General features: G+C 45.8%; 1 protein-coding gene across 1 annotated transcript in view; it reads left to right on the top strand.

Annotated features, from left to right (window-relative positions):
- SLC24A3 (solute carrier family 24 member 3) overlaps window positions 1–13936 on the top strand; it is a 480571-nt gene extending 466635 nt beyond the window's left edge. The window contains exons 16-17 of the mRNA XM_060611249.3: window positions 7460–7525; window positions 12013–13936. Of these exons, the coding sequence (XP_060467232.1) occupies window positions 7460–7525; window positions 12013–12162 (216 nt within the window). The 3' untranslated portion in view covers window positions 12163–13936. The remainder of the gene's footprint in view (window positions 1–7459; window positions 7526–12012) is intronic.
- Window positions 13937–17790: the final 3854 nt, after the last annotated feature.

The following is a 17790-nucleotide window of genomic DNA, read 5'->3' as shown; positions in this document are numbered from 1 at the left end:
CATTAGCATCTGCCACACTGGTATTTGTGGTTCTTATGGTTCATTCAAGGTAGTTTCAGAAATGGTAGGCAAGAAAGGCCAAGGTGCCACTTTTGAGAGTTCTTAGTGGATGAAGAGAACTCTGACTTTTTCTCTGTGCCCTGCTGGCTACAAAGAAGAGTCTAAAATTTACTGTCAGAATTCCAGTGCTCAGTGTTTACTTGATCCCTCACCAGCTCCCTGGCCTTGTGTGATACTGGGATTTATAGTAAGAAATAGATGTTTGATCTTCATCCCTGTTTCTAGCACAGAGCTCTTAAAGCTTCTGAAATTTCCCAAATGATAAGAACTATAAGGTGTCTTCTGTTAGGTGAATGAGATGACTTTCCAACCCCACATTAGGATGAGAGCTAGTTGTCAGAGGAACCAACCATGTGATTAAAAGGTTGACATTTTCAGTCCCACCTCTGACCTCCAGGGAGAGGAGACAGGCCAGAGGTTGAATCGGTTGCCAATAGCCAAGGACTTAACCAATTGCCTATGCAGTGAAGCCTCTATAAAAACCCAGAAGGAGGGGATTCAGGGAGCTTCCGGATTAGTGAACGTGTGGAGGTTGGCAGAGTGGTGTGCTCAGAGACAGCTCTGTCCCTTTCCCCAGACCTTGCCCTGTTCATCTTCTCCAACTGGCTTCTCCTGAGTTCTACCCTTTTAGGACACACTGGTTACATAGTCAATAAAATGTGTTCCTGAGCTCTGTGAGCCACTCCAACAAACTAATCAAACGCAAGCAGTGCGTCCTTTGAATCTCCAATCTATAGCCAGTCACTCGGAAGCACAGGTGACACCTGGACTTGTGACTGGTGTCTGGGGTGGGGGAAGGAGAGTCTTGTAGGACTGAGCCCTTTACCTGGGCCGTCTGATGGGGTCACTGGGTGAATAGTGTCAGAACTGAGTTAAATTGTAGGATACCCATGGGGGTCACAGAAATGCTTGGATGCATGGGGAAAACCCACACCACACACACACTGGGGTTGGTGAGCAGAATCTTACCTTGGCCACGTGCTGAACTTCCCAGAGTGCCAGCTGCCTCGTCTTTACACAGGGAGAACAAAACCCACCCTACTTGCTCCGGAGAGCAACTGTGCAACTGTGTTCATGACAGCACTCTGGGAAGGACAGGACTCAGCCATCGAAGTGCCTTTTTTCTCAAGGCTTATTCATTGTTTTACCTCATTTAATTGTGTCAGGGAAAGAGATTCCCACCCAGTGATAGCTTACAACATCAAGCCACGGCTAGACACTCCATTTGGAGCCTACACCCGCACAAATGTTCAAATTACCCAAATCTGAAAATGCGAAGTGACATGTAACATGTGTTCCAGGTTATAATAAATTAGCAAGAATCCAGGGGCTTCTTATTTTTCCTCAAAGAATTTGCCGGTTGTGTGGAGCTGACCTCAAACCATAGAGAGATTTTAAACTATAATATGGGGAAGTTATAATCTTTGAGGCCAGGGATGTTGGCTGTCCAAACTGTGTAGGATTTAGGGAACTGTTTTCTGAACCGCGTGCATGCTTAAAACTAGGTCTGACTGGGTCTCTCTGTGTGCATCCGTATGAAAATAAACGCACATTTTGAGGGCCCACATTTGTGGGCCAAATTCCTGTTTTCTTTGGAACCAACTAGCCTGCTGTTTCCTCTGCAACAATTATTTACCACGAGGGAATTAGAGAATGAATTTGTGTATTTTGAAGGCAAGAAATAAAAACAGTGTTAAATGTCGGGCAGTTGTGCCTAGGATGCTCTCTGGTGGGCATTGCCATGGAGATTTTCTGCATTTGCTCTTAATGGGCCCTGCATCTGTGACTCAGGGAGCACGAAACCATCATTCAGAGCAACACTGCACAGCTGCAGCCCAGAGGCTTATGCAAAGGTGGTCCAGAGATGAGGAGGGCCCGTGCTATTGTCCAGCTTAGCACACCCCAAGAAACTACTTTTAAGGGGGTTAAGTTAAACTTGCTGCCCTCAAGGAAACTTACTGGGGTGATGGAAATGTTTTGTATCTTGTTGAGATGTCACACACATGGGTACATGCATTTGTCAAAACTTATCCAATAGTACACTTGAGATCTGTGCCTTTACTGTATGCAAATTATGCCCCAATTAAAAAAAAAAAAAAAACATTTTGGTGCCCCGTCACTTTGTTACTTAAAAAGATCAGCTTAAAACCACCCCCACGTCAGTCTCCTCATCCAGCTCTATATGCACTCTTGCCCCTAGCCACCCCACCTCACTGCCTCCAATGCACACATGCACCCCACGCATGTGCACACGCGTGCACATACACATGTACACAAGGATACACACTTGCTCAGCATCACCAGCAGATGCTTATTTAAATGTACAGTGCGGGGGTGACTGGGTAGCTCAGTCGGTTAAGCGTCCCACTTCGGCTCAGCCCTACATCGGTACGGAGCCTGCTGGGGATTCTCTCTCTCTCTCCGCTCCTCCCCCACTTGTTCTCGTTCTCTCTCAAAATACATAAAGAAATAAACTTTAAAATTAAAAAACATACAGTGTGTGTAAAGAGGCAGAGATCTAGGTGCTATGTGGAAGGAGGAAAAACTGAAGACACAGGCATCTACCCTCAGAGCATCAGGACTAGTTGGGGAGGTAAGAAGGAGACCAGACAAGGTCAGGATATGATCTGCATCACAAGGGAGGATAAGACCAGCAAGGGCTCAGTGAACTTGGAAAAGACGAAAGGACTTCGGGAGCAATGGGCAGAATAGAAGTGAGGTGGGAAGGATGTGAGCACCCCATCTGACCCGACTGAGGTCCGGAAAGGGAGACAGCAGTGTGCCAAGGTGGGGAAGGTGAATCTCCCCCATTTGGAGAGGCTCCCAGTGCCCAACTACAGAGAGAGGATGCTGGTGGTGTGTGTGTGTGTGTGTGTGTGTGTGTGTGTGTTTGGGGTCCCAGCAGAGACCCTGGAGGTCTTCATGATCTTCATTCCTTCTTCTCCTCTGGGTGGGAGGGACCACTGTAGATCTCTTTTCAGGTTGTTTGTGACCTACGAAAACAATGCACCCTAATAGCCCCAAACTGGAAGCAACCCAGATACCTATAAGCAGGAGAATAATTAGATAAACTGTGTTATATTTATGCTGTTATAAAGAGAAGTGAGCTAGTAATGCAATGAAAAATACCAAGGAATCTTAAAAAAATTATGCTGAGTAAAAGAATCCTGGTGTAAAAGAATGCACATTATCGGGTTCCATTTATATGAAATTTCTCAGACAGGCCAAGCTTAGACACAGTGATTGATCTAAGTGAGACTGATGAGGGAACAAGAGAACTTTCTGGGAAGGATGGAAGTGCTCTATATCATGACTACAGTTTAGGTTACGCAGTTTGTAGGTGTTTCTCAAAACACACTGAGCAGTGCAATTAGGATTTGTAAATTTCACCATACAAAAATTGCATCCAGAAACAAAACACCTGTGAACTATTATCAAACACTATGAAAATGGTATAACTCTTGCAATTTTTCTGACTGCTTGAAAACTTTCATAATAAAATGTTAGGTAGACAAAATAAGCTATATACGTTCATAAAAAATGAAGTGGAGAAAGGGGACAGGGAATGTTGGGCAGGATGCATTGCTTCTGGAATCCCATCTGGAAGTGGCATCCAGGGTCTCTCTGCTCTCAGCCTCTCTCTGACCAGTCTACTCTGCTCCATTTCACTTTTGCAATGAAATGGATTCATTGTCCATCCATTGGTTACATATTGAAGCATGTGATCTGTGCTTAGCCCTGTGCCAGGCAGAGGAAAAGGTCAGACATGGTTCCTGCCCTCATGGTGTTTGACGTCTACTGAAGCTTTGATCAGGGCTGCTGGGTGGTGAGCTTATAAAAGCAGCAGCCAGGGATGCCAGGGAAGGGATTAGGCAGCTCATGAGTGAGTGGAGGATAATGGCCCAGATGCACTGAGAACCCATTATACACTGGGTCCTGTTCAAGCTTTAACATAGATTAATTCCATTAATTCTCACAACCACCTCATTAGGTGGGAATTGTATTATCCCCATTTTACTTCTCAGGAAACTGAGGCTTGGGGAGGTTAAGTCACTTTTCCATGATTATATATCAAGAGGGTAACCAAGTAGGGATTCAGAAGAGGTTTGGTGAACTGGGTCTGGAGCCCATGCCCTAAACCAAGGGTTAGCAAACTTTCCGGAAAGGGCCAGTAGAGAAATATTTTAAGCCTTGTGGGCCATATGGTCTCTATCAAACTTATCAGCTCTTCCACTTCTACATGAAGGCAGACACACAGATGGTATGCTAAGGAACGAGCTGGGCTCCAGTAACACTTCATCTACAAAATCAGGCGATGGGCCAGATTCGGCCCATGGCCCGTAGTTGGCTAACTCCTGCCCCAAACCATCCATAGTCTCCAGTAATTGGGAAGTGTTCAAGTTGGACCCAGAGGCAACTGAAGGAACCCTAATCCCTGACAGTCATGTCCATGTGGAAGTGGGGGTTCAGATAGCAAGGAATCAATACAGTCTTTGAGAGCACAGGTCTCTAACTAGTGAAATAGCAAAAATAACCCCTGTGGGTGCATGTGGCAGAGAAAAAGGTGAAAATGTGAAAGAAACTACTCAGAAACCCCACCAAAGTTGGTTGTCTTTAGTCTTTGGAGCCAGATTTAGAATTTTAGAAGCACCACTCCTTGAGACTTTATGTCAATGAGGAAGAGTGAAGTTCCAATGCTCTAGTTGAATATTATTCATTTGGAAAAGGCAAAAGCCTTGGCCAAAGAGAATTTTCCTGCTTGGAGCTTGGCTTTCACTGGCTCTTGGTTTCCTATGGGCAGGAAATCACTTTACTCAACTCTTGCTGCTGACTTTATTCAACTCTTGCTGAATTCAACCCTGGAACTCAAAGGGTGAGCTGGGCTTAAAATGCATTGACCACATTCTTAGAAGAATCCATGTAATGTTGAAAATTAAGAGCTCAAAAGGTTTTCTGAGTGTTCACAGTTTCAGGGTCAGCCCAAGGACTGTGATGAGTACAGCCCCAGCAGGCTCTTACTCACTCTGAACAGGGGCTGCCATCTTGCTCTGAGGAACCCTGCCTTTCCCCTTAAACTCTGGCCAGGGTACATGTGGCATTATCATAGGTTCAGTATGGACAGAATACTTTGGGGCAGAGAATCTTTTTCAGTACGAGGCATTTGTGATGTACTCCTGGACATTGGCCTCGTTATACCTACACAGCTGATCAAAGGAGGAAGATCGATCTATAGCCAGGTGGAAGGTCTGCAGGAAGGTGAACTACCAGCTGGACTGGGATGGATCCAATCCCTCATTATTTTTTTTTTACACTGATTTAACCAGGTCAACCCACTGCTTTAGTGTCACAGAGATATGCTTTGAGTCCTTTACTCTTAGGAAGGCATTTGTTGGCTGGGAATAATTTCCAGCTGGGGTTTGGCAGATGGTTGGCTCACATGGATTGTGCAGGCAGGGGAGAAAGTCCAGCGCATTCCCTCTGGGACAGAACCTTGCATAAGGAGATGTGTTATGTTCCTGGGTCCCCACACAAAGGGTCTGTTTGGGGCAAGCAGTTTCCTGTCACCAAAAGGTAAACCAAACACATCCTCCTACAGAGATACCCATGTGTTTCCATACCTACACTGCAGGGATAAACTGGTAAAGGGGCACCAAGAGATGCCTTGAACCTTGTCAGAAGGTCCCCTGACCACTTCTACTGACAATAATCACTCTCTGTTCTGTAATGAACTGATAAGCCTGCCTTGCTTTTCCTTTCTGTAAACACAGGTGAGCCTTTGACTCCTGGCAAGACAGTGTACATTGGTGGGGCTCTATGGTCCCCAAGCCTCCATGCAGATAAGACTTTTATAAGAGAACTGGTGTAAAAGGGATGTCAAAGTCAAAGCCCCAGAACCCGTGGAGATCAGAAGTGGGTTTAACCTCTGTACTTGCTCTAAGTCAGTGGTTCTTAAACTTTCTCATGCATCAGAACCACCTGGAGGTTTATTAAAATACAGCTCGATGGGCCCATCCCCAAAGTTTCTGATTCAGGAGGACTGGGTGAGGCCTGAGATCCTGCATTTCTAATAAGCTCCCACGTGATGCTGCTCGAGCCTATCCAGGGACAATGCTTTGAGTACAGCTGCTCTAAGGCATACCTCCTATCTCAGGGTAGCCAACCTCGTGACCCTTTGACCGAGGTCAGGGCAGAAGGGACATCTTCTGTGCACTATGGAAAAAATTCTATGATCTTTGTTGGCTGGGTCGGCCTCTAAATATTCCCTACCTGCTCTGCCCACTACTACAGCCACTGATCATATATGGCTCTTTGAATGTAAATGTGAATTGGTTGAAGATGAAGGTTAAAGTTTTTGTTCAGTTGGATGAGCCACCTTTCAAGGGCTCAATAGCCCACATGTTCCTAATGGCTGCCATATGGGACAGCACAGATACAGGACATTTTCATCATTGCAGAAAGTTCTACTGGACAGAGATATTTTATAAGAATTCCAAAAATTGTTTCTCTCTTTTCAGTGTTTGGCTGCTAACCCCACTGTCTTACTCTGAAAAACAAACAAAACAAAAATCCTTTTATGAATATCACAAATGGAATGTTAACTCTTTCTTCTTTGCTTGCTCACAGTAACAACCCTTATCCACTTCTTCCTGTCAAGTTTGGGAAGAGGTCACAAACTAATGCAAAAGAGAGAAAAAAGTTTTTATGGGGTGCCTGGTGGCTCAGTTGGTTGAGCATCCAACTCTTGATTTTGGCTCAGGTCATGATCTCAGGCTCTTGGGATTGAGCCCCGTGTGAGGTTCTGAACTGAGCATGGAGCCTGCTTAAGATTCTCTCGCTCTCTCTCTCTCTCCCAGTCCCTTTTGCCCTGCTCTCTCTCCCCTCTCTCTCTCTCTCAAGAGAGAGAGAGAGAGGAGAGAGAGGAGAGAGAGAGAGAGAGGAGAGAGAGGAGAGAGAGGGAGAGAGAGAGAGAGAGAAAATTTCAGTAATATTTTTCAAAATTTTGCTTCCATCACCCATGTTAGGAAATTTACTCAAAAGTAAACCTAAAAGCTATATGCCAGGAAAACAAATGCTCCCTGGAGGTCAGGTCCACAGGGAAGTATTGTGAGCAATAAGAATCAGGCCACACGTCAGAGAATTGGAGTGCCATGCTGTAGCCCAGTAGGCACTGCCCCTGGAGGGAAGGACGGGGTTGGACTAAGAGTGGACTACACAAGGGCACCCCCTAGCTGTCCTAGGGAAGTAGATATTCCCACTACCAATCACAGTGCAAGGCTGTCCAAACTGCCCTTTGCCATCCTAGAGGAGAGATTTGCACTGACTGCTACTCAGAATTGCTTGAGCTCCCGCACAGAGCAGATGCCTTTTTGGAAGCCTAACTGCACATCCTTTCTTACAGATTCGGCTAAACAGCAGAGGACTGATCTACTCCGTGGGCTTACTCCTGGCCTCTGTCTTTGTTACGGTAGGGCTTCAGCTTATTCCCCTCTCGAGTTCCTGTGTTCTCCCCACCCCCACCCTTGGGTTCTTTGGCCACAGAGTTTGTTTGGACACCAGATGGGCTTGGCCTTCTGGTGGATGGGGACAGTCAGCCTCCAGATGTCCCATCTCCTTCGTGGCTGTCTCTTCTATAAGTGGATCCTAGCAACTCACTAGAAAACATTCCCTCTTTCTGAACGGAGCCAGCCCACCTCTGAGAAGCAAGGCCCTGCCTTATGTCAAGCACAAGCCACGTTATCAAAAGCAAAGGGGAGATCCACTTTTTCTGCAGGATTAGTGAAGAAAAGAGTATATTCCAATCAATTGTCTGTTCCAAATTAATAAGCACCTTTATAAATCCATGGATTTGACCAATTCTCAGAGACTAAGAATACATTATTTCATTGACAGTATACTTTCATGCCATTCCACTGTCTTGGCTATCATATCTATTTGTATAGTACGATATTCCAACTCAGCTGCCATGTTTGGTAGAAACAGATTCATACCAACACATGAAGTATCCATTCATATACAAGTATGTGGTTAAATTTTCACATTAGTGAACATTGAGGGGCACCTGGGTGGCTCAGTCAGTTGAGCATCTGACTTCAGCTCAGGTCATGATCTCATGGTTCATGAGTCCAAGCCCTGCATCAGGCTCTGTGCTGACAGCTCAGAGCCTGGAGCCTGCTTCAGACTCTGTCTCTCTCTCTCTCTCTCTCTCTGCCCTTCTCCCATTTGCTCTTTCTCTCTCACAAATATAAATATTTTTTTTTAAATATAAAAAAACATTGAGATGCAATGTGGTTTTTCCTGAAATCTTCAAGGAAATCATCATTGAATTATACTGGCATGTGAATGTCCATATAGGTGATAATGGGAATTTAGAAGAGCAGGCAGGAAGCTGGCGAGGTTATTTATGGGATCAGACTGTGAGTCAAATTTCAAAGATTTACTAAAGCAAACACTGTCTTACGCAAAAGTGGAAATCTATGCAATTTTTCTTCCTTAGCGTAGGAGTTTCTTTGAGTCTGGTATGACTTAGGGTTATTAGACCTGTCATAGCCACACATTGTGTTCAGTGCTTTGCATACATTTTCCCCTTTGGAGCTCATCACACCCCCTTCATGTAGCCACTATATTAGCCCCATTATACAGATGAACATCTGAGACCTCTAGGGTAGTTGACACTAAATGAATGAAGGGGCAAGCCATCTGACACCAGAGCGCATGCTTACAGCTACATGGGTACACCTGGAGGAGATGGGGCTGGCCACCACCTGGGATGTTGAAATGGGGCTGCTGGAATGCTGGAGAGAAGTAGGTTTGTGGGGGGGCAGGGGAAGAGTAGTTTCAAACCTCTTGAGCTATCTTGCCTATTTGACACCCAAGGGGAAAGGTCAAGAAAGCCATTGGAAAGATGAGTCTGAGTTCAGGAGAAGCGTCCAAGCTGAAGGCACAATGATATTTAAAGCCCTGCAGTTGGATCAGTCAGAAAGAGGGTGAGTAAGGACAGAAAAGAGGCCCAGCATCTGAGTCTTGGTGCCCTCTGGTAGTTCGAGGTCAGGATGATGACAATAAACCACCAAAGGGAACAGAGAATGAGCAATCAGAGAGGTGGGAGGCAAAGCAGGAGAGTATGGCATCTGGAAGCTAAGGGGAGAAGGTGTTTCGGGGTGGAGGGAGTGATTGGCTCTATTATGGGAAAGGAGTCCTGAGTGTTGGCCATTTGGTTTAGAAATATAAAGTTATCAGGGGACGCCTGGGTGGCTCAGTCGGTTAAGCGTCCGACTTCGGCTCAGATCATGATCTCACAGTTCGTGGGTTCAAGCCCCGCGTCGGGCTCTGTGCTGACAGCTCGGAGCCTGGAGCCTGCTTCGGATTCTGTGTCTCCCTCTGTCTCTGTTCCTCCCCTGCTCTCACTCTGTCTCTCTCTCACTCTCACAAAAATAAATAAAGATTTTTTAAAAATTAAAAGAAAAAAGAAATACAAAGTTATCAGTCCTCTTGATGAGGGTGGCTGCATGGGGCAATAAGGCCGAAGGTTGAGTAGAACAAGGTAACAGGAAGGAAGGAGAGAAATTGGATGCAATGATGTTTACAACTCTTTGAAGTCATCTTGCTGTGAATAAAGGAGAGAAATGGGAATCCAGAAAAACTGTAGTTGTTTTTTAATATGAGGGAGCTAGTAGCATTCTTGTACTCCAGTTGGAGTAACCCGGGGAGTGATGGGGAGATGGAAATAAAAGAGGGGCAGTTTCTGGGACCATGTTCTTGAGCAGTAAGGGGAGGTGGGATGGTGTGCACATGTGGGGGAGTGGGCCATGGACAGGGTCGTGGGCGACGGGTCCTCACTGGCAGGAGAGAAGGTGAGCAAATGGATCTGGTGGTGGGAGTTCTGTGGATGGGAACATCATACACTGAGAGTGAGGGTGGAAAAGGAAGGTATTGGGGGTCTCCGAAGAGGGGAGAGGTCAGAAACAGCCATCCAGGAAAGGGAGAGACAGTGCACTTAGGGAAATGTGGAATGATTGCCATAAATGGCTCACTCAAGGTTTGTGGGCTTGAATTAAAAGTCAGAACCTTCAGGGGGGCACCTGCGTGGCTCAGTTAATTAAGCGTCGACTTCTGCTCAGGTCATTATCTCACGGCTTGTGCATTGAAACTCCACATCAGGATCTCTGCTGTCAGCGCAGAGCCTGCTTCAGTTCCTGTCTCCCTCTCTCTGTGTCCCTCCCCAGCCCGTGCTTTCTCTCTGTCTCAAAAATAAATAAAAACATCAAAAAAATTAAAAACAAACAAAAGTGAGAAACCTCGGGTGTACCTGAATGGCTCAGTCCCTTGAGCATCTTGGCTCTTGGTTTCGGCTCAGGTCATGATCTCACAGATTGTGAGTTCCAGCCCTGCATTAGGCTCTTGTGGTGACAGCATGGAGCCTGCTTGGGATTCTCTCTCTCCCTTCTCTCCCTGCCCCTCCCTCCCTCTCTCTGAAAATAAATTTAAAAAGCAAAACAACAGCAACAACAAAAAAAACGTAAAAAGTGAGACCCTTCGGCATGGCCAGGCGTTTTCCTCCAGCCTGGGTCAGCTGCGTGGAAGCAATATGGAATAGCTGGAAGCAGGGTTTGAGCCAAAAGGCTGTGGTTTTAGCCATACAAGGACAAAAGTGCTAGAGAGATACAAGTAAACAGTGAGGAGTGCTCAGGGGTGGTTCTAACAATTGTTGGTGGAATTTAAGCAGGGTAAGGTGGGAGAGGGGTGATGGGCAGTGAAATGGTGGGGGTGGCAATGAATTCTGGGTCCTGGGAGTCTGCAGAGTTGTAGGAGTACAGGGACCAGATGGAGTAAGCAGGAACGAGGAGATGGCTGTCAGAGAGTGAGGTGTTTGGCACGGAGTCCTTTCTGTCCTTGCTAATCACCAGGTCTCAGCTGCAGAGCTGTCCAGCAGAACTTGTCCGCTGGCCTGTACCTGCACTGGACAGCAGCCACTAGCCACGTGTGGATGTCAAGCACATGAAATGTGGCTAGTACAACTGAGGAACTGAGTTTTTAAGTCTATTTATTTTGAGAGAAGGCGGGAGAGAGCGCATGAACTGGAGAGGGGCAGAGGGAGAGGGAGAACCCCATGCAGCCTTCACGTGGGCTCAGCACCAAGCCCAGCCCTGGGCTCTACCCCACAACGGTGAGATCATGACCTGAGCTGAAATCAAGAGTCGGATGCTCAACCAACTGACCCACTAAGGTGCTCCAGGAATGGAGTTTTTAATGTTATTTGATATACATTTAAATTTGGGGGGCCACCTGCGGCTAGTGGGTGCAGTGCAGGTGCGGGGCATGGCTGCAGGAGACTGGGTGGAGGATGGGTGTTGGGAAGATCCTCTCGGTTGATGGTGAAATTGCTGGGCAGGATGACAAGGTGCTATAGACATGAGTGGCAGTGGGTAGGACTCTGGGCTCTGGGGAAGGACGAAAGAGACTGGTTTTGCAGTGTTGACTGCAAGTGAGTGGGATGGAGTATGACTGCTGGAAGACTTTAGATTCCAAGCTTAGGTTTTTTGAGAGGAGAAAAAAATAAAGAGTGCAGAAGGAGCAGCGAAGAGCAAGGGGTACAGCCTCCTTGCCTCTAGGTGCAGGAATGGAAGAGGTGTGGCCTCCACTGCCAGGGCTGTGTCTGCAGGGGCCAGGGGCTGCCTGGGGCAAGAGGGTGAAGAGGCAGAACAGGTGGCACCAGCACAGAATAGTGCGGAGGAGTGACGGCCGCCATGCCCGTGTTGATTGGTCCCATCATTATGACTTTGTAAAGTTATCTCCAAGTTCTGACTTCCCACATGAACGATGGGTTTGGGGGTGCTCAGAGACCATCCGTGCTCCATGAGATCAGCCGTTGGCAGCCCTACCCCCGGCTATGGCCACCCCAAGGCCCAAGGCTACCTCTTCCCGCACCCTCTGACCCTGCTGTGTGTGTTGCAGGTGTTTGGCGTTCACCTGAACAAGTGGCAGCTGGACAAGAAGCTCGGGTGTGGGTGCCTTTTCCTGTACGGTGTGTTCCTGTGCTTCTCCATCATGACAGAGTTCAACGTGTTCACCTTTGTGAACTTGCCCATGTGCGGGGACCACTGAGCCGCCTGGCCACCCACCGAGCCTCAGTCCTTCTTTACTGTGCAATACAAGACCCGGCCGCACCCCGAGTCACGCGGGCCCCCAGAGCCGGCGCATCTGGCTCTCCCGTGCTGTTCACAGGCCTCTGCTCCTGCCTTGGTGGCCCAGGCTGTTCCCACCCCTCCCTGCTCCCCCTCCTCCATGGGTTTCTCTCACCCACCCCTTCCTGCCTCCTCCGTGTGAAGACTCTGACATCCGCGTGAATTTTCAAGCTCCATTTTTGAACAGTGACTGAGATTCTAGAAAAACTGGCTGCTAACTGGCCCAAGCCAGGCAAAACTTACTACAATCCCTCCTCCTTTTTTAAGTTATTGGATGGAAGACAAACCTAATTTATGACCTGAGACTGTCGAAGGAATAGAGAGGAGAGGGTGTATTGATGCTAGGGAGTGTTTGGGATTTTGTTATGTTTTGAGGCAATACCTAGGTTACTACTGGGTTTGGGTGGGGTTGTTTCACTTTGGGGGGCTCCCCTTTTTATTCCTTTTCTTCCAGAGATGGAGAACTTCTCTCGCATCTTTCACCGGGCTCTGGATTAGAGGATGATCCACAGGTTGTCCCCGCCATGTCTTCTGGGATCAAGTCCCAGGCATGGTGGAACATGCATGAATTTAGTGCTTAGTAGAGGAACATCTGGGCGAGGCCACGGGGAATAGATGCATGACGTTTCATACGCAAGGATGCCTCCCTGAAGTCCTGTAGGCGTCATCTAGGGGGCACAAGGCTTTTGAGGAAGAAGACAGCTTCCCACATATCCATTAGGACAATCATTTTGTCACTAGGTTCCTTCTAGTCTTTCAAGCAATAGTTCTAGCCTGCCTGAGGCCTTTGATGAGGGGCCCCGGTTACACCACCCGTCCTGGAGGTGCCGGGAAGTCAGCGCCAGAAGTTTCCCAGCCCAAGAGTCCCTGAGATGCGCTCTCATCACTTGGTATTCGGGGTGACAGGGAGAGACCCAGAGGCCACCACTGCTTTTTGTGCAGGAGCTACAGACACTGGTTTCTTGGAAAACGGAGAGAAGCGCACTTTGCACAGACGTCGTCAATAAAGTCCCAATTTGCCACTCGGTATTGAGTACACTGGACCCTGACAGCTGGCTTTTGGGCCAGCGTCCTTCCTCGTGGGACGCCTCCACCAAGCTGCCCCAGCTCCACCCCTCCCATCCTGGAGGGATGGCGAGGGAAGGAGGAAACAGAGAACTGACACCTTGGGAACCACAGAATGTGTTCAATGCAGACTCGCTCAAGGGCATAAGTTATTGTGAACGTTGCTGCCAATCACTGCTCAACAGCCCTGCTAGATTTTGTATGATGCTGAATTATTATGCAGACTAATTCCACCGAGTTGAGACCCACCCATGCTTGTTACACTTGTATTTATTGAAACTGTGGATTCTTGCCCGTGCCGCCCCCTGTATTTACTTTAAGCACTGATCACTTATCATTCATTCAGTATGGTTTTCCCCCCCGCCCCCCGTCCCTTGTACACATTCTGGTATGAATTGTAAAAATAACCTGCTACAAATTGGTTGAATGTTTCTGTCAATGGTGCAAACCAAGGCCAGCGTTAGCCAGCCGACGAGGCACCTGCCCGAAGAAGGAACGGGAGAGGAAATCACCAATTTGGGCTCTCAGAGCTAAGACACACATATTGATTCTGTTGCACATTTTGCACTGGTTTATGGAGATTGTTTTCTTGGACGGATAGTGTAAAATAAACTTCTCTGTTCTATATCCTTCCTTGAGTGGCACGCACGTTACTTCCTCCCCTGGAATGTTGTCTGTTTTAACTATGCTGACCAGTATGCCTGGAAGGAAGCCGCCAGGTATTGGTGCTTCTGCTCTTTCTGGGTGGACTCAACCTGGAAAGCTGGCAAAATGGCGGGTTTCTGGTATGAAGTGGCAAATCATGGGTCTTCTCTAAATCTTGAAGGGGCTTAGGATCTGTCATCCTATAGCATACGTGCAGCGCTCTGTTAGGAATTCTTTCTTGCAGCTAAAGTGGGAGGAACAGATTCCAGCATGGCTGACAGTTGTTCAGCAGTTCAAGTTCTCCATCTTGTCTGATTGTACTAGTTTTCGATCCGGAAAACTCAGACTTCCCCAAAGCCAACTCCTTAAAAGAGAGGGTAACACATCATTGTAATACACCACATTCTTACCCTGCATGACTCCCAAGAAATAATTATCCAGATCTAAAAGTAGACCAAGGTTAGTGAACAAGCCAGATGTCCACCTGAAGCAACAGACTTCATTTATAGGAACCAGAAAAAAAATTGCCAATAAGGCACAGCACCAAGTTTTATTTAACTATTTAAGAAAATATATTCCCAGGTTGGAGGGAAAAGGTCCTTAGCTTTGTTTTGAGTGTTGACATCTAAAAATGCTTTACCACTGTATTTGTGCATTTAATAAATACACGCTGGGCACAGACAGTATTGTCATTATTCTGATTGGTGCTTACAAAGCATAAGATACTTTCACTTCAAATATTTTATTATACTGGTCTCAATTCGCTTTAGTCTTAAGCACAGCATTTGATCTGAAACTTGATTTTTTTTTTCTTTTAAGCATACTTTCTATGAAATCTTTAGAAATCATAGTTCCATGCTTAATTTCTCAAAGAGAAAATCCTGGTATGGGGTAAAGTTCCCATTTGTAATGACTGCCAACCTAGGAACTGGAAGGTTTCCTATAGGAAATGAGCATTTAGCCTATTTCTGCCCAGATTCCTGCCGTGCATGATTGTTTCTTGAATTGTCGACTACGAATGTGGTTCTAAATGAGCTGGCTTCTCCAATGATGCAAAATTGTCCATATTGCTATTTTCACTGCTTCCACTGTTCTGGAATTTGTTTGGGAGGGGTTAGGGTGGGTTTGAGGGAAGAACTTTTATTCAATATCTCATACCTGACGGTAACACCAGAGAACCCTCTCAGCAGTTTTCTGGAGTGTGCTCATTTCAGTTAACTCCCTAGGCTGTGTTCTTGTGTACAAGAGGACAAGGGAAGGCGGATACTGGTTTATACTTCTTCCTCAGCACATCGTAGTTGATCCCACAGGGAGGAACTGCCAGAACATCCTCTTTTTTTCTGGAAAGCATATTCCCAACCATGCCCTGGCCTGCTGGGGGCACTGCCAGCACACATACCCTTTATGTGGCATTGGATGCACTGAGAGTTTCCAGATGGTTTCTTCCCCCTTCTGAAGCAAAGTACCAGCCCTATGTTTTTAGGGGTAGTGCACTTTTTTAGGCATATGTCTGTCTGTCTGTTATCTACCTCCAAAAAGATCTGGCTGGAGGATAGGTGGGTGAAGTCCGTGGATTATGTTTTCCTAAGTCTGTTGCTGAAGACGCTTATAGATTACAGTCATAAATTTGAAATGCTGGAGATTGGAGACTCTAGATCTCAGGCAGCATATCTGAATTCACTTTAGGTACACAGGCTTCAAAGAAAACCTTGAATGTTTAAAAATGGGGGGAAGGAGATGGGAGGGGTGGTAAAATCATAAGGTCCAGACGGTTTTCAATTGTGGTACATAAAGTAGGAATAACATCCAACTTGCAAGAAATGTAATAAAATGTAGTCTTAGAGCTTTGCCTAACTGGTCATGAAAGTATTCAGGTTGTTGGGAGAAATTAGAAGTGGAAAATTGGTGGTGGCTATGCTCTAAGAGTTATTTATCTTCACCTTTTCAAAATAGTATAACTGTCCAGGCTAATTATCCAATTATTATGACCCGTTTCAATCAGTATTTTGAAGTAGATGGAACATTTTCATGTTGAATTTTGTGTAGGCTCATACTAATTTATGAGTCTCGTTTACTTGTATATTTTCTGCAATGTCTTCTCAACACACACACACACACACACACACACACACACACCATCTATCTGACACCAAAACTCTGTGTGAAAACAATCCAGTGGATCTTTGAAAAATTTCCAAATATCCAGCTGTCTGTTATGATACAACTTAAGGAGGAATGGGGTGGGTTCAGCCAACATTTCTCTGATAAATAAAAAACCATGTGTCCATTGCATCATCCTCCAGAGATGTGGGGCGCTAAGAGATGCTGAAAAAGGCAGTGAAGCAATGGACAAGCAGAGGATTAGCACCATGCATAAGATAAATTATGTGATCCCCCGGAAGTAGTTTCACACTGAGCTTTCTGCTTAGTTTTGAAACACAGGGCAGAGTAGTAAAACACCAAAATCTCTCAGATGACTCCCTGCTGCACTCAGAACATGTATTTCCTTAATAAAGTGTGGCTAGTAGTCCTGTTAATTTTTTACTGAACTTCAATTTAGCAAACACTCTTATCAAATTGTAGAGATTTTATTTTTTTAAGTTTATTTGTTTATTTTGAGAGAGACAGAGACAGTGCGAGTGGGAGAGGGCCAGAGAGAGGAAGAGAGAACACTAGCAGGCTCTGCCCTACCAGTGTAGAGCCCTACGTGGGGCTTAAACCCATGAACCGTGAGATCATGACCTGAGCTGAAACCAAGAGTTGGGCACTTAACTGACCAGGCGGCCTGAGATTTTTAATGTAGTGAATAGTTGTTATTACTACTCATTTTGGTTTTGGTTTTTGTTTTTGCAACAGGTAGGAGGGAAGGGAAGATTTAAGACAATGATGGAGCAGGATTGTGGGATCAAGCCCCACATCGGGTGAGCCCCATGTCGGGTGCTGCTGATCTGGAGCCTGCTTCAGATTCTCTCTCTCTCTCTTCCTCTGCCTCTCTCTGCTGCTTGCATGGTCTCTCTTTAAAGTAAAAAGATAAAAAAGTAAGACAGTGTTAGTATACATGCCATGTAAGGGTTTTTCTGCTACAATTAACTTACATAAATGTATGCATATATACATACATCACATTTCGTCTTTATGTAACTTCAAACTTACCCTACTTATCAAACACTGAATTTGGTGATATCACATCTTCTGGTGTGTTGAGGCAATTAATACAGTAACTGCTTCCAGAAAACTGCATACAAAATTTAGAATGAAGTGTGACAAGAAATTTCAGGATCCTGGCAGTTGTTTGGAAGAATTCGGAGCCATGCCCACAGGTCATTGCTAAAAAGAGATGCACCTGTGCACAAATATGCTTTCAGCAGAAAACCAATACTTTTAAATTTTTGCAGAAAAAAATGTACTCTACTCAGTTTTGTATCTTTCTTTTTGCTGCATAAATCAGATGTTTCATGTCCCTTCCATGCTTGATGCAGGATGATACATTCAGATGCTCCGTCCATCATCAATTCTCTAACCACCAATGGATTGGAACCAAAATGCCCGCTGCTTCAGTTTCAGGGGGATTTATTTTGTCAACTTTTCCAGGTTTCCGAAAAACCAGCTCCAGAATAGGTAAAAATTTATTGTCTTCTCACATTGAATTGTTCCCTCCAGTTGCTTAAATGTTACTCTATTCAACTTCATGTGTGAGAAAATGCATTTACCTGCATTTACTCATTGTCTAAAATCCAGGTCTCCCAAATGTAAGCATACATTAGAATTACCTGGAGACTTATTAAAATACACATTTCTGGTTCAGGAGGTCAAAGAATTTGCATTTCTCACCAACCCC

This window comes from Panthera onca, chromosome A3 (assembly GCF_046562875.1).
Source record: "Panthera onca isolate mPanOnc1 chromosome A3, mPanOnc1 haplotype 2, whole genome shotgun sequence".
NCBI classification, from domain to species: domain Eukaryota; kingdom Metazoa; phylum Chordata; class Mammalia; order Carnivora; family Felidae; genus Panthera; species Panthera onca.
The sequence above is the reverse complement of the archived record's forward strand: the minus strand, read 5'-3'. Positions and strand labels throughout refer to the sequence as shown.